Source organism: Megascapheus bottae, chromosome 7 (genome assembly GCF_031878675.1).
Source record: "Megascapheus bottae isolate mThoBot1 chromosome 7, mThoBot2.hap1, whole genome shotgun sequence".
NCBI lineage: Eukaryota > Metazoa > Chordata > Mammalia > Rodentia > Geomyidae > Megascapheus > Megascapheus bottae.
Window position 1 is genome coordinate 32,786,174 of NC_143515.1, and position 17,041 is coordinate 32,803,214.

At 41.7% G+C, this 17,041-nt stretch overlaps 1 protein-coding gene across 1 annotated transcript; it reads right to left on the bottom strand.

Annotated features, from left to right (window-relative positions):
- Positions 1-841: 841 nt before the first annotated feature.
- On the bottom strand, positions 842-16,302 carry LOC150060563 (uncharacterized protein C2orf78-like). The gene is given in 5 exon segments (XM_090337563.1): positions 842-2,176; positions 3,976-4,712; positions 9,765-9,818; positions 9,821-9,847; positions 16,242-16,302. Coding segments are annotated over 5 exon segments (2,214 nt in total).
- Positions 16,303-17,041: the final 739 nt, after the last annotated feature.

Sequence of the window (17,041 nt, forward strand, 5' to 3'; positions counted from 1 at the left end):
TCTCAGTCTCTTGATTGGCTAGGATTACAAGGAAGAGCCATGACCACCTGGCTTCAAAGTGTGTGGGTCCCCTGCTTCACCTGCCCCCTAAAGCTCAACATCTTTCACAGTACCCCAGAGCCTTTTACTGTACTTTTTCTTGCCACTCCTAGAGCTTGATCTCAGCACCTGAACACTGCCCTTGGGCTTCTTTTGCTCAAGGCTAGCATTCTAACAGTTGAGCCACTGGGTGATTTCCGGCTTTTTCAGTGTATGTGGTAACAAGGAATTGAACTCAGGGCTTCATGCATGCTAGGCAAGCACTCTACCACTTGCTCATGCTCCAGGCGCTGTTTTCTCCCATTTTTGAAAAGTATTTTCTAAGTAGTATTTAGAACCCAACCTTAGAAATTCAGTCTTATAACACGGCTCCATGATTCTTCTAAAAGACAAAATGACCTTTCCTTTTTTCTTCCTACTCTTGGACTCTGTTGGTTCTGATGTCTTTAATCCTCCCATGCACAATTCAAGTGCAACTTTTCTCCACCCTCAATCCAATTTCTTCTTTCAAGTTTAACTTTTGAGTCCAAACTCTATCCAAAATGAAGCCAAACTTTGCAATATCATAAAACTCAAATGGGTTCTTTATTAGTCATATATTAAATTTCATTACATTTAATCGTTCAGGTTTATTAAGTTTTGGGTATATTGTAGTAATATTATTCTACCAACATCTATGCATTTATATCCATATACTATATGCCTATATAAATGTTCATATTTATCTTTGTATATATATACATATATATTTTTATATATATATACATGGGAAAACATGTGGTACCCACAATCGCAGCAACTCTTACACTGTGTAGCCATAGTAGTGAGACACTTCCATATCTCTTTGCCTCTGAACAAAAAACTGCAGTTTCCCCAAAGCAGTGTATTGGGCAGCATTCTCACGCTCTTGCTGGGCCCGCCTTTTCATGGCTTCACGCTCTGGCCTTTGCTCCTTGGTGATGGGATTTGATACTACAGGGCCAGGAATATCGGGTTTCCTCCATGGAATTGGTTGGCGGCTGAAATCTTGGAGTAGGTACTGGTTATGAGGCTTAGGCGGTGAACGGAACTCGTTCCCAGCAGTGGAAACAGGCTTGTGCTGGACAGAAGCGCTGGATGAGGTTGAGTGGGGTTCAGGCCTAGCAACAGCAGACTGAGATACACTAGGCTGGGGAGCATTGGCCGATCCCTGTGTGTATGTATTGGTTACACTTGGCTGAGATGCTTTGGTGGAACCTCTGAGACTCGTGTTGGCAGAAGCTGGTTGAGACAGGCTGACTGCGGTAGGTTGAGCCGTGGTAGCATGAGGCCGTGCAGGGTATGGTACAGTGGGCCTCCTGGAGGCCAGAGACTGTGGCCTGTGAGGAACGGGTCGAGCCTGAGGCTTCTCTGGGGTTAGAAAAGGCAAAGGAACCAACTTGACCTTGCCAGGGGGAGGCAGCTCATCCTGGGATGGGGATGGACACTGGCTTTCACTCCTTTCCCTTTTCTTGACTTGAATGTTTCTAGGGCCTTTACCCTCATGTGGAATATCCAGCCATGATTTCATAGCAGAGTCTCGTGTGCCGCTTGCAGTTTTCTTCTCATTCTTCTTTCCTAGGGCATGAAAAACCTGCACTGACTCCCACATCTGCACGCCTAGGTTGGTTCGAGGTCTTTTGAAGGTCTCTTGGCTAAGCTCAGGGTGGCTTCTCTTGTGCTTCATCTTGGGAATGCTTGCCTTCTCTTCTGTTTTCAGTTTGTTCCCTGACTGCTTGGTTTCTTCACATTTCTTGGGATTGCTTCCCCTGATCCTTTTGGGCTCATTCTGCCCATGGCTCTTTGTTTTGCTCACCCTGCTGGATGCAGGCTTTGGAGGCTGGGCTGTGTTCAGGGAAGCCTTGTCACTGGCTGGGGTGCTACACTCAGTTTCCTCTTCCTTCAGCAGGCCCCGTGGCTGCAGCTGCTGGCCTTTGGCCTCGGGAGTTCCATCCACACTTTCCAAGGCGTCGTGCTTGTTCTTGGACACTTGATCAGTGGAATACTTGGTGACCACCGAGTTTTCCTGCAGCAGAATCTCATTGGTGGTGTCTGTATCTTTGATGTGGGTTATAGTAGAAATATTGGATTGCTGAAAATCTGTGAAGGAGGTGAAAATCTGGTTAAAATGAATGTCTTGACCATCACAGTGATATCTGTTAGCTACCCACTGTCACATTCCATTCCATTTGTCTCAAGACTCAGAGTATCCAAATTGGCCTTGTTCCATGTAGACTTCTCTCTTGGCCCTAAGGTTAATGTCGACCTGCAGCTGCTAAATGTCAGGTGGAGCATCCTGACTTTCTATTAGTTTCTCAAAGGCAACCAGAGGCTTTCAAACCTTGCTTTCAATTTCATCCTAATGCTTATTCTCTGTGTCTGGATTTGCTGGAGGCAAGACCAAGGTACTAGGAATGTTTACTACTGGATTGATATTGGAATGTCTCCAAAGTCAGGTGACACATGTTTCTCTCAAGGACTTCAACATTTATGCTTGTAGGACTTGGGTTGTCTGCAGTTTGTGACTGGCAAAAATTATGATTCTAGAAAGTTGTGATTCTAGAAAAGTGTATGCATTGCCATGGAAGTTTCTACTGATGTAAAGAAATCACAGCAGAAATCAGTCCCTGGTAAGTAAGATGCTCCATTTATGCACCAATGATTTAAGGGCATTGTCATCACTGAGCAAGGTGTTTCTAGCAGCTAGTTTTAAGCACCATGGACAGGATCGTGAGTTGGAAGATCGTGATAGCTACTCTATGTAAAACTTGTGCTAATTCATTGTCATTATTTCTTTTCCCTTTTCCTCTATAGAATTGTTGTCAGTGAAATAAAAATGAAAGAAGTTTTAAAAGTAGGAAATGATTTGGACATCATGTATGGGTCAGAAGTAAAGGAGTTCGTTACTGTGTTCTTGACTCTGGGTTCAAACAACAAAAAAACCAGCTTTATAAAGTGTCATCTATTTATATAGTTGTCGATTATTGCCAGTGTCCTGTAAGTAAAATAGGTGTTGATTCTCACCCTGATCTGAGAGAACGGCAAGTGAGGGGCAGTCAGGGAGGGGAGGACAGGTTTAGCATGTTTTGAGTGCATTTCTGAGCGTTGAGTGTGTGCCCATGTGCATGTGTGTGTGAGGGAGAGACGGGGAGAATAGAGAGCTAGAGAATGTGATCATGCACTGGATGCTTCTGGGACTTGAACTCAGCCTTTTTTCTTTTGCTGCTTGACTTTTTCTTAGGCCTGATGTATTCTCGCTTTTTTTAGGCATCTATTGTCTGCATTTGGGAACTGACAATGAGATGTTGAAAACACTTTGCAGGCTGACTTTGAAATTTGTTCCTCAGCTCTCAGGCTCCTGATTAGCTAGGCCACAGGCATGATTCAGTGGTGCTCAGCTTCAGGGTGGAATTCCTGCCCATGAAATATGCAAAATATATATTCTCACCTGCTTCCTTTGGGCAGGTTCTCTGCACACAGTAAAGCAAGTTTATCTGCTATTATCAAAACTAATGTTTGACATATTTTCCAATGAAAGCAAAGAACTCGAACAAGAAGGGGATTAATTAGGGAGAATGGATTGTGAGGACAATGTAGACCATGGCCTCACTGAGTGTGCTTTGGGTGGCATCTAAGAGCAGCACAGCCATATTTCCTCACTTATGTATTTACTTAATTATCCAGTGCAATTAGTGGCAGCACTGAGGTTTGAAGCAGTCAGTGCTCCACCACTGGAGCCATACCCTTGGCCCTCTGCCTCATGGCAGAAATTGGAGGTCTCCTTGTGAGTGTGGTGGGTGAGACTGAGGATTTAGACTATATTTGTGGAGTAGTGGAGACTCTATGCAGATGCAGGTCAGCCCCTCCTTTTTGTGCTGCTAATCCTGTTCCTTTCTGTTGTCTGTGCTTACCTTGAACACTGGTTTCTGGGTGGTGTTGAGCAGACACAGAGTAGTAGATTCCAGAAGTGGAGACTGGTGGTGGGACATTTGCGGGCTGAACCTCTTGGAGCATCATCACGATTTCTGGCTGAGGAGCAAAGACCCTGCTCCCTGTATAGGACACAGAGCCATATGATTGCAGGCAGGGACCAGGTTCTCCAGATAACAGAGGGCCCACTGTGCTTCGGTTATAGTAGTAAATTTGGCTGTTTCGTTGGCAGGGAAGTAACAAGCTACTACTCTCTTGTTGTGGGATGTGAGATAACGTCCCCTGAACCAGGCTGGCAGACAGCGATGGATACAGAGGGACTATGGCATTTGCATCCGCATATCGAGATGTCATAGTCATTGAAGGGACTGCTGTGCCCTGGTCAATGAGAGTCACTGTGAAGTCTCCCAGTGCAGAGGACTTTTTATTGTGTCCTGTGTACTCCCATTCAAAAGCACTGGCACAGGAGGAGGCGGCAGTGGAGATGTGGTTCTGGCCAGTAACCCCTGACAGCATGGGTGTGCTGGAATGTTGGCAAAGACCCGTGAGTGGCTGCAAAGAGGTGCCAGAGGTTGATGGCAGTGGCCATGCTGAAGTGAAGGCTGGGGTGGAGACTGTGGAGATGTTGCAGCTGTTGCCTGTTAGAGAAGTGGCATCGTTCTCCACAGGAAGAGGAAGCTGTAGTGAGTTTGCAGCTCCAAGTAAAGATGCATGCTGGAAATTGTCTGCAAGAAGCAAGGAGTGGTTAAAAAATGGATAAGGTTGCCCAACTCTCACTGTTTTGGAGGAACAGCATATTGGAAGCTGGCTGTGACTGACTGGGAATGCTCTCATTCCAATAGCCACCCACAATCTTCTGATGAACTTTGCAAAGAGGTTCAACAGGAGACACCAAGTGGTTCCTGTGCTGTTTCCTAGGCAGAAGCAGGCTTCTCCTTCTTGTCCTGACTTTCCCTGAGTCACCCCTAACTGTGTCCTAGCATGTGAGCCTTTTGAATCTCAGGTATCCTCAGTGTACTTGTTAGATCACCCATTCACGAGCAGGAAACCTAGGGGCAGAGGCCAGCCTGATTGGCTCAAGTACTTCTTTTGAATTACTATGAGCACCGTGTTCCAAAGGGTGAGCAGGTGAAGAATGCCCAGAAATCAGGAGAACTTGAACTTCCTATAAGCCAGTGGATGTTGGTCTTGAGAAAATAGTTTGCATTTTTCTTGTTATTGTGTAACCTTATCGAAACCTCTGGCCATTTTTAGTGCTTACTTAAAACACAGACCAGAAGATAAGTAAAGAATACAATGACCACCTCAGAGTTCCCAATATACTTTTTGTAGGAAACCTGAAACCCTCTGCTGGGTTGGGTGGCTCACTCCGGTAATCCTAGCTACTCAGGAGGCTGAGATCTGAGGGTTAAGGTTCAAAATCAGCTGGAGCACAAAAAGACCTGAGACTCTTATTTCCAATTAAGCTCCAGAAAACGGGAACTGGGACTTGGCTCTAGGGTAGGATGGTAGCTCTGAGCTGAAGAGCTGAGGGATTCTCCCAGGCCCTTGTCAAAACCCATGACCCACACAAAAGAAGAAAAGGAAGGGGCCAGGAGTTTGGCCTAGTGGTTGAAGTGCTTGCCTAGCATGCATGAAGACCCGGGTTCGATTCCTTGGTACCACATACACAGAAAAAAGCTAGAAGTGGTGTTGAGGCTCAAGTGGTAGAGCTCTAGCCTTGAGAAAGTCCAAGGACAGTGCTCAGGCCCTGAGCTCGAGCCCAGGACTGGCAAAAAAAAAGAAGACTGAGACGTTCTGAACTTCAAGTCACTCATCAATGATATATTATACATGCTGAAAACAATGATATCAGTAATAATACTGAATAATGAATGTAAGTGACATATTATACATGACTGATATGGAACAAAATAGAAAGACATTAAAGCTAATTTGGATGTATGTCAAATATTCATTATAGTATACTTACCAATAAATAAAGTGATCTTATTACATATGCAATGTTGTGAAAACAAACATTTTCTCATCTATTTCAGACAAAAACCATCACAGGATTAGAAAGTGGTTTTGAATTATATGTGTGTGTCTGTGTGTGCCTGTGTGTGTGCACGTGTGTGTGTGTGTGTGTGTGTGTGTGTGTGTGTGTTTTGTATTCTGGGAGTTGAACTGAAGTTGGTATAGGTGTAATGTGTGTGGAAGCAGAAAAATGCATTAAATGTAAATATTCAAGCAGTCACGCTTTGTTTTTGCTAGTCCTGTTCTTGAGCTCAGGGCCTGAGCACTGTCCTTGGACTTTCTCAAGGCCAGAGCTCTACTACTAGAGCCTCAGCACCACTTCTAGCTTTTTTCTATGTGTGTGATACCAAGGAATTGATCCTGCATCTTCATGCATGCTAGGCAAGCACTCTACCACTAGGCCAAACTCCCAGCCCCCATGCTGTTTTTAAATACAGATTTTATTCTTATACTTCTGCATGTGAAATGTTTGAAATTATACTTTCAAGATAAAATTCTGGAAAGGACTATTTTGGACAATAGGGCCTAATATGTGCTATGTAACTGTTGTATCCTGTTTACACGGTGAAAGTTTTCAGAGCTCAGAGGCTCAGAATTTCTATTTTCTGGTCTTTCTCAGCTTGTGGAAGCTGTTGAATTTCCTTAGCGAAAGCTTTCTTTCTCCACTTAAAGGCATACCACTCCAATCTGTTCTTATATCGCTCATCTCTCATTCTTCTCCCTGGATTGACAATAGTGAATCTTCCTTTTCATGAACATGGATAACTCTTCATTTACTCGACTGCTCCTTTGATTTTCTCACCAAAGCTTGGTAATTTTCAGCATGTACATCTTACACATATCTTTTGTAATTATTCTAAGTATCTCATAATTTTGGTAGTATAAATGGCACTCTCAATTCAATTTCCAGTTGCTTTTTGAGAATGATTAATCATTGTCTTCTGACCCTATATCCTGGAAGTTAGGTAACTTGTTTTTTTTTTTTACATCATCCCTCATGCCATATACATGGTCATAATTGACATAGATCAATATTTTTGAATGTGCAGGAGACCTAGTATCCCTAGCACATGGGATAGTGTGGTTAGACAATCACTTTTTTTTTTTTTTTTGCCTGTCCTGGGCTTGAGCTCAGGGCCTCGGCACTGTCCTTGGACTTTCTCAAGGCTAGAGCTCTACCACTTGAGCCTCAGGACCACTTCTGACTTTGTTTTTTTTTTCCAATCTATGTAGTACCAAAGAATCGAACCTGGCTTTTTCGTGCATGCGAGGCAAACACTCTACCAGTAGGCCAAACTCCTAGTCCCAGACAATCACTTTTGTCAGGACATTAATACCAGATTGGACAATATAGCACAAATGTAGAAAAGAAAAAATCAGAACAAAGAAAGACAAACCAAAATGATTTCTCTAAATATCATACCTCAATGTAAAGATAGTAATTGTTCTAGCTGGGTATTTAAATCAATTTAGTATAAATAGCAGCATCAAAAAATCTTTAAAAACCGTTTGAAATGGGAATTAATGCACCATCTATCTGGCAAATATCATGTAACCCTTATATAACAGTAAAAAAAAATATATATATAAACGTTTGAAAACCAATCTGAGAAAAATATTGATACAAATGTAAAATAAACACTTAGAAGTCTATCATTATCATCATTATTACAGCTTTTAGTTGAAACCTGCTTCTGATACAAATTAGAATACTTTATTAAAAATGCATGTTCAGCTCTCATGATTCAAGGCTGTAATCCTAACTACTGGAGCTTGAGGTTTGAAAATTATTATTTCAAGCCAGTCCTTCCCATAAAGTCTGTAGGACTCTTATTAACGGTTAAATATCAAAACCTGGAATTGGAGACCTGATGAGTTGTAGAGCTCTACCTATAAGCTAAAAAGCTCAGAGACAGTGTCAAGCTTGGAGTTTAAATCTTGGTATTCATACAAACACACACACACACACACACACACACACACACACACACACACACTTCCATGAAGTCTAAATATAAGAATGAAAAGTAATGTTGAAATATATTACAGAACCTTCTGTGTAATCCCTCTCAAGAAATATTCCTTAAAATAATTTGGAATACATATCTAAAATGTTTACATTGGAAACTGTCAAGGCTCAGTAGCTCCCTTCCCTAATCCTGTTTGGGAAACAGTCTGCTGGACAGTGGTTTGAGATCCATCTAGGCTGGTTACTGAACACCTCATCTCAATCAAAGAAGCCCTCTGTTAGTAGATCATGACTGTGGCCCAAGGTACAAGAGAGTCCTTCCTAGGTGGTAGGATCATGGTTCAAGATTTGCCTGACCTAAAATTTCATATCTTCAAAAAAAACCTAAGTAAAACAAAGAAAGCTAAAGGAGTGGCTGGCACCTGTGCCGGCCCTAAGTTAGTCAGGTTGACAAAAGGCTCGTTCAAAGCATCATCTGTACTCAGAGTCAACGAGAAAAAAAACAAACACATAACAAACCTAAAGCAGGAACCAGCTAAAAGTGACATCTCAGAAACTGCTTTTAATGATTCTCTGTTTTAACCTTAGTTGGCTTTTGGTCCATCAATGTGGCTAACACTAACTTCATTTTGCCTGGCTCTGGTTAGATTGCCCTCGGTTTTCTGTGTGTGGATTTAAAAATGTTTGATCCTCTTCAACATTCTATTGAAACCACCGCTGTTTTCTTGAGAATGTCTCCATGCTCTTCATGTCTTTGGCTCTGTGTTATTTCTCATCACCTTCTTCATCTTTTCTTCACCTCTAGTTCCTGGTGAACCTTTCCTTCTAGATCATCTGCCTCGTTCTAGTCCCGTCATCCCCTCTCTCTTCCTGTTTTTCTCTTTACCTTGTCTGAGCAGAAATATGGAAACACACACTATGCTTAAATTTACGACATTTGATATAAACGTAACTATATAGACATCAAAACCTATGACTCTAGAGACATAATGTTTTATTTCATAAATTAATATGTTTCTATGACATACAATCCCTTAGCCTAGTTTTGATTAAGTTCTAAATACTAAGTCCCAGTGATTGTAAATAGAGATTCCCTCCTGGAACACTTGTTGGTTAAACTTGTCATTTAAAATATGATGTAAAAATCAATGTTAATAAATTCTCCAATTAAAAAAATTTTACTACATTTGAAATACCAAAGTGGAACTAATTTTTAGAGGATACTGTTAAAAATGAAGTATCTTGGTATAGGGATTTCAACACGACTAGGTTTCCTTCTCCATTAGTTTGTTTAAAATTGACTCTCTGAAGAAATCTGTAGCTTCATTCTCCATTCATAAATGTCATTAAAAATACAGTGCTGGAGGGCCGGGAGTTTGGCCTAATAGTAGAGTGCTTGCCTAGCATGCATGAAGACCTGGGATCGATTCCTCGGTACCCCACATACATAGCAAAAAGCTGGAAGTGGTGCTGAGGCTCAAGTGGTAGACTGCTAGCCTTGAGAAAGTCCAAGGACTGTGCTCAAGCCCTGAGCTCAAGCCCAAGACGGGCAAAAAAAATACAGTGCTGGAAAACAAAGCTATCACAAGATAAACAATTCATTTTCTTCATGTTGCAGACAAAGCACAGATTTTTGTCACAAAGTAAATCATGTGGCTAAGTCATATATACCTAGTAAACATCACAGCCCAACATTTCTAATTCAATACTTGAAGCTGTTTTGATTCTACTATTAAATTTAGGGAGCAGGGGAGTCTGATGGAAACTCTAAATCCCTTTTTCTTCTTACCTGACATACTGAGACAATGGGTAATATCAACTGGAGAAACAAGGGATGAAGAATGACACTAGAGGATGTGTGCGTAGCTGAAGCTAAAGAGCAAGAGTGTGTCCAGTACGGAGCTCACTGGACACTGGTCACTAGCGATGATCCAAATATACGCATGGACGATGCCATGGAAACCCCAAGATTCTACCAAGTAGTGATAGGTTCAGTGGGAGAATGATGTCATTACTCAGGCAGTTGAAAGGCCTGGAGTAGCCAATCACAACATCAGAATCTGAACCAGAAGCTGGGTTTGGGTAGAGAATGGCAGGAGAGCTCTAGTAGCTCTCTAATGCTTGATCTTTGGTGACTTGAGGTCCTGCAAGACAGACAGGAAATCCCCTTTCGTCTACGTTCTTATATTGAGGACATCACCTCAGTGTTTCTCACCAATGTTCATTAATAGTTATTTTTAATTTGCTTATTTTGCTTTCTATATTATATGATAATTACATATTGCATATATAGTTCACATGTTTGAGGGATAAGGAAAGGGACTTTGAGATTGAAAACTTCATTGTTCTGAAACCGTTTAGTTGAGCCATTTGAATTTTCAAATAGTAGAAGCAGAATGAAAGAGCTTTTACCTAGTTGAAGAGTAGTGTTGATGATACCTTGTAGAGGATGATGTCATCTAAGGCACTTGCTTTCTAGTTTCTTGCCCCTGAAATCCTTATTCTGGGTTGTTCTAGCCATGTTGGACTTGGATCCCTCTTTATATTTCTCTTGTTCACTTAGGAACTGGTTCTTGGAAAACCTATTAGGTTTTGCATTCTTTTTTATTTCATTTTAAAACTTAATTTACTTTATTCTTATTGTAGTGGTGGTATACAGAGGTATTGCAATTACACAAGTCAGGTAATAAGTATATTTCCATTTATACAGTATCTTCCCTTCCCTCATGCTCTCCCAGTCCCTCTTGTCTCTATCCACAAGTTATGTAGCTCACTTTCGTTGGTGTCCAGTGGGCTCCACTGCTCTGTTTTTGTCATTTTACCCTTGAGTTCTGTACACCTCCCAAACCCTTCTGAAGAGGTATACTTGAATACACCATACATAAGGTAAAGAAGACAGATCATCAAAAATTAAAAACTAAACAAAAGAAAGGGGGAAAAAGCATGTTTCTTCCCTCCACCTTTTGGAGTTCATTTCTGAATTTTATATGAATAAAAAGAGGCACATGGGCTTTGCATTTTTGTTTCTCTCCTAATGGTGCCCTCTTTTGTTCTCAATGTTTGTGATTATCTAGAATCCTTTCTAATTTATATCCCAATGCATTTTAGATCTCATTTTTGCACATCCAAAAGAATATGCACGATTTGTGTCTCTGAGTTTGGCTTAGCTCACCTAACATGGTTTGTTCTAGTTCTATTTCCTTGCAGATGATATTACTTTATTCTTCCTAATGGCTGTGTAAAATTCCATTGTGTATAGGTACCACATAGTTTGGATCCACTCATCTATTGTGGGGCATCTGAGTTGCTCTATATCTTGCCTATTATGAATAGCGAAGCAATAAAAACGGTCTGTGTTTAGTTTTTTTGAGGAACCTCCATACTGCTGTTCAGAGAGGTTGTACTGCTTTACATTCCCACCAATATGTAGAAGAGTTACTTTCCCCCCAAGATTTCCACCAATATTTGCAGTTCAAATTCACAATGTTGGACAATCTGACAGGGGTGAGATGGAATTTCAGAGTTGTTTTAATTTGCGTTTCCTTTATGGCCAGGGTTGATGAGCATTTCCTCAAGTGTATCTTTGCCATTCTCACCTCTTCTGAGAAATCTCTACTTAGCTCTCTTGCCCATTAAGTGATTGCTTTATAAGGTTTGGTAGGGGTTGGTTTCTTAAGCTCTTTGCGTATATTGGATATGAGGACTTTCATATATGGCTTGAAAAGGAAGATCTTTTCCCAGCAATCCTTTTTTTTTTTTTTGCCACTTCTTTGGCTTGAACTCAGGGTCTGGGCACCATCCATGGGCTTCTTTTGCTTAAAGCTAGCACTCTATCACTTGAGCCACAGCACCCCTTTTGGCTATTTCTGTTTATATGGTACTGAGGAATCCAACTCAGGGTTTCATGCATGTGTGGCAAGCACTGTACCACTAAGCCACATTCCAGTCTACTTGTAGTTTTTGAATGGCTGATTGGAGATAAGAATCTCACAAGGACTTTTTTTGGGGGGCCAGTCCTGGGGCTTGAAGTCAGGGCCTGAGCTTTCTCAAGGCTAGAGCTCTACCACTTGAGCCACAGCACCAGTTCTGTCTTTTCTACATATGTGGTACCGAGGAATCGAACCCAGGTCTTCGTGCATGCTAGGCAAGCACTCTACCACTAGGCCAAACTCCAGGTCCCACCCAGCAATTCTTTTTTTTAATTTTTTATTGTAATTAATAAAAATTTTACATGATATTTGCCAGATAGAAGGTGCATTAATTCACATACATTGATACACTTTCACATGTCTTGGTACCCATTACCCTCCTCCCCACCCCCCATCCGTGTGGTTTCCCCCCCCCCACCAATTCTTTTATAGTTTATTTTTTTTTCTGGATTCTGTGCCTTGAGCTTTTTTGATCAAGGCTGTGCTCTATTGCTTAAGCCATAGTACCACTTCTGGCTCGTGGCTTAACTGTACATAAGAGTCTTGTCACAGACTTTCTTAACTGGGATGGCTTTGAACTGTGGTCTTCCTGAGTAGCTATGATTACAGGCATGAGCCCCTAGTACACCACGAGTTGTGCATTCTCATACTCATAGATGTCAACTCCTAGAGATACAGGTCTCTTTTTTGCATAGCCCTGATACTTTGAAAAGTAGAAGCAAATACTAAAGAAATGGAAAACACAGAGGAAGGCAGACTTCTGTCTGACTTAAAAGGCTTTTATTGTAAAGATGATATACATAGGGGTTACAGTTACTTAAGTCAGGTAACGAGTACATTTCCTTTTGAACAGTGTTACCGCCTCCCTCATTCTCCCCCGGGTTTGCCTTCTCCCCACTTGAAGTTATATCGTTCATTTCCAACATAGTGTCTAGTCCGTGTCACTGCTAAATTGGCTTACCCTTTATCTCACCATTTCTGTGCTTCTTCCAGTGATAGCCAGACCAGTCCCCACAATTTGTGTCAGAAGAAAAGGAATGAATATGGAATCCAAGATAAAAAGGATGTCATTCTAGTTGAAATTAACTGGTTTTACTTAACATGAAACTATCAATCATATTCTGGAGCAAGGCTCCTATTGCAAACTCTACATAGTAATCTATTGGTTTGTGTACTTATAGTTGCTGAGAAACATTGCACAGAAAACCAACTAGCGTTACCTTTCTACAATTGTGATGATTATTTCTATGTCAAGATGACTTTACTCCTGCCTAGGTAAATCAGTACTATCCATGGTAATAACTGGCTCAACCTCATGAGGCCTGACCTCTCGAGCCTACATCTCCAGCCCAGCTTCTGTGATATTCCCCAAGTCTCTGCATGTTTTCTGTATTGGGTAGACAGCATATGAGTAGGCCATCTGTTCAGATTGTTAGCAGAGTCCACAGCTACTGTAGAGGCATATACACAAGACACATTTATTATAGAAACAATCTTTGTTTTCATTCTTGTGTATATTTTTATTATCTTTAAATAGTTGTACAAAGGCAGTATCAACCATCCATTTCCCATCAAGAGCTCCAGAAATCAAACCAATGGCTTAGTGATTGTCTATTTTAAGAAGATGGAGTCATAGGATGTTCATTTGGGATGTTCATGTGTGACATGAGGTGTGGGACATCACAGACCAGCATTCCACATTTTGTCTTGAAAGTAGCAAAAGAGCCAGGTGCTGGTGGCTCATGTCTGTAATCCTAGCTACTGAAGAGGCTGAGATCAGAGGATCACAGTTTCAAAGAAGCCTGGGTACCATAGTCGAGGAGACTCTTATCTCCAATTAACCACCAGAAAACTGGAATGGCACTGTGGCTCAGAGACAATGCCCAAGGCCTGAGTTCAAACCCCTCGATCAAAAAAAAAAAATCAAATAGCATTTTCCCATTGGGTATGATCCAACTAAGGCTGTGCTGTATTGATGAAATCTACTCTCTTAGATACTATAGTTACAATACCTGGTCATGTGAGACATTCCACCAATGCTGGTTAAAAGGATGGGGGATCCATGAGGGATGGTATTTATTTATTTATTTATTTATGAGCCAGTCCTGTAGACTGAGCTCAGGGCCTTAGCACTGTCTTTGGGCTTTCTCAAGGCTGAAGCTCTAGCACTTGAGCCACAGCACCACTTCTCCCGTTTTCTATGTATGTGGTACCAAGGAATCAAACCCGGGTCTTCGTGCTTGCTAGGGAAGCACTCTACTGCTAGGGCAAACTCCAGACCTGGTCCATGAGCATTTTTGTTCATGATCAGACCTCTACTGAAACTGCAACTCTCATTTGTGATTAACTAGAGATAAGAGCCCAAGGGGCTTTCATGCCCAAGCTGATTTCCAACCCCAGTCCTCTGATCTCAGCTTCCTGACTTGCAAGAGTTAGAAGCAGAAATCTTTTCATTTGGTTGGTGGGAAAGATTTGTTAATAATTTAATGTGAAGTATAAATGTGCTCAATTGTAAGTTGCAAACCAATATGATATTAGGGATTTCTTTTCACTTTCATGTTTATTGAAATTTTATAATCAGGGAAGTTTTTCATAATTGTCAATGTTTGTTGTAACATTGCCGCCTTGACAATGTCTAAGGTACTGATCAGTTTCTTTTGTGCCGTTATATATACATTTGTTCATTTCTTTTCATCTCTCTTTTTTTTTTCTTTGCCAGTCCTCGACTTGAGTTCAGGGCCTGAGCGCTGTCCTTGGACTTTCTCAAGGCTAGAGCTCTACCACTTGAGCCTCAGCACCACTTCCACCTTTTTTCATGTATGTGGTACCGAGGAATCGAACCTGGGTCTTTGTGCATGCTGGGAAAGCACTCTACCACTAGGCCAAACTCCTGGTCCTCTTTTCATCTGTTTTTTTTGAAATTTAAAAATTTTTACTGTTAGGGTGATTTACAGAGGGGTTACAATCAGATAAATCAGTTAATGAGTACATTGCCTATTAAATAGGATTGTCTGCTCCCTCATTATCTCCCAGTCTTTCCCCTTTCCTCTTCTCTGCCCCTGCCAGATTATAGAGTTCATTTCCAACAGTGGCTAGTGAGTCTCACTGCTGAATTGGTTTAGCCTTTGTCCTATTGCTTTCCCTTCTCCTCCCCAAATCAAATGAACGTATATAAAGAAAAAGGGTACATACATTTAAAAAATAGTGACAAAAGAGAATATACCAAGGAGAAAAAAGAAAGAAAAAAAAGAAAGAATTGCAAACAGTACAATAAAAAAACCTCTTTATTCCATTTCTTGGACTTCATTTTGATCCTAGAGAACGTTCTATGATCATACGTACATAGCTATTGAGCCCTTGTGATCCTCTCCTAAGAACAGCTTCCGGTCCATTATATGATGAGTTGTCTCTGTCCCAGTGTAGCCAGGTGGCCTGTGGGCTCCATCCCTGGTGTTTACGTTCCTCCTAGAGGTACGTGGATAGCTCCAGGGCTCAGACACAACCACCACTGCAGCCACTGCTGTTGTGACTGCTGGCATAATCACTGTACGTGGGTACTGAATTCTGTCTTCTTATGCGAGCAGTTTATAATTTTCTTCTTTGGTATAAATCTCTGTATAAAGAATAGCTACGTTGGAGTGACTGTCTAGATGTGAAAAGCTTGATGGGACCCTCAAGTTCTGCTTCCTCAGGGGACTTAGTTGGGTCAGTTATCCATCTGCCATCTTCTCCAAAATTCAACGTTTTGAAATCAATTTATTCAATTGCAACGTCTTTGTGAAAATGACTAGTAGGAAAAATGATACACATTCAGGTGTGTAAAAGTAGGGAGGTACTGGTGAACCATTCTAATAATCCTCAGGAAGCTGGGACCCGAGGATAGTGGTAGAAGTAGATATGGATCAAGTGACTGTGCATTGGCCTCAAGTATGAGTAAAAAACAATGCAATATAGACTACATTTGGTTTCATTCTGAAAATGTACTATTGTGCCTCTGACTAGAGTACGTCTAAATGGTGTGATGAATTATATTTCAGGAAAGTTTTTTGTTTTATTGTGTGGGTCCTGTGGTTTGAACTCAGGGTCTGAGCACTCCCTCTGAGCTTTTCTGGCTTAAAGCCAGGTCTCAACCATATCAGCCAGAGCTCTTCTTTTGGCTTTTTGATGGTAAATTAGAAATAAGTGTCACACAAAATTATGCCACAGGAATGATCATTCCTGCATAGGCTGTCATTGAAGAGCAATCCTCAGTCCGCAGCCTCTGGGCTAGCTAGGAATACAGGCACGAGCCAAGGGCTCAAGAAATGGTTTTCAGCACAATTTAGTAAGCTTCCTACAATGATCCTCCACCCTGTGTCCTTCTACTTGGTTCTCCTTTCCTGTCCTCTCAGTCGCCATCGCCCACTCCCCATCCAGCTGTGCCTCTTGTGGCCTCTGAAGTGGAACACAGGGCCCTGCAGCTTGACTGCAGTGACTCACTGCTGTGCCTGTGCAAATGCCTGTCTCCCTGGGGTTCTCCTGAAATAGACACTAGGAGCAGATTTTGCTTGTGCTGGTCCTTTGCGGCGAGTGGTTTGGGAACCAGCAAGGCAAGAAGGAGCAGTGCAGGACACATTTAGTGTTTTGTCTACTTCACATATTTGATCTTGTCCACCCATTAACTCCAGATCCTCAGTTGGGAAATTTAGGTTGGAAATCTGGGTGCACTTGCATTCTCTGAGGAATTCAGACACTCAGGCCTCCATTGGAGGCCTCGACCTTTGAATTTAATGTGATCCCAGCCCACAGCTGAACCTCACAAATCAAGTGGACCAGTGATACTAGCCCTGTGTGTTTAGTGATTAATTGAAGTATTATAGCACATCTTGCTGCCCTGAATAATTAAATGGGTACTGAATAAATAAATAAATGGTCCTAAATGATGAGGCCATTCTCAGGGTGGACTTTATGCTACTTTGCTTCACTGACTAGGCCCCAGGATAGCCTTTGTCCCCAGGATAACCATGAGCTCTTGGCTCTAATGTGGTAGATTTCTCTCATATCATGCATTTGCCTTTTCCTCTTCTCATCTTAGATAACTGCATCGTGTGTGTGTGTGTGTGTGTGTGTGTGTGTGTGTGTGTGTGCCAATACTGGG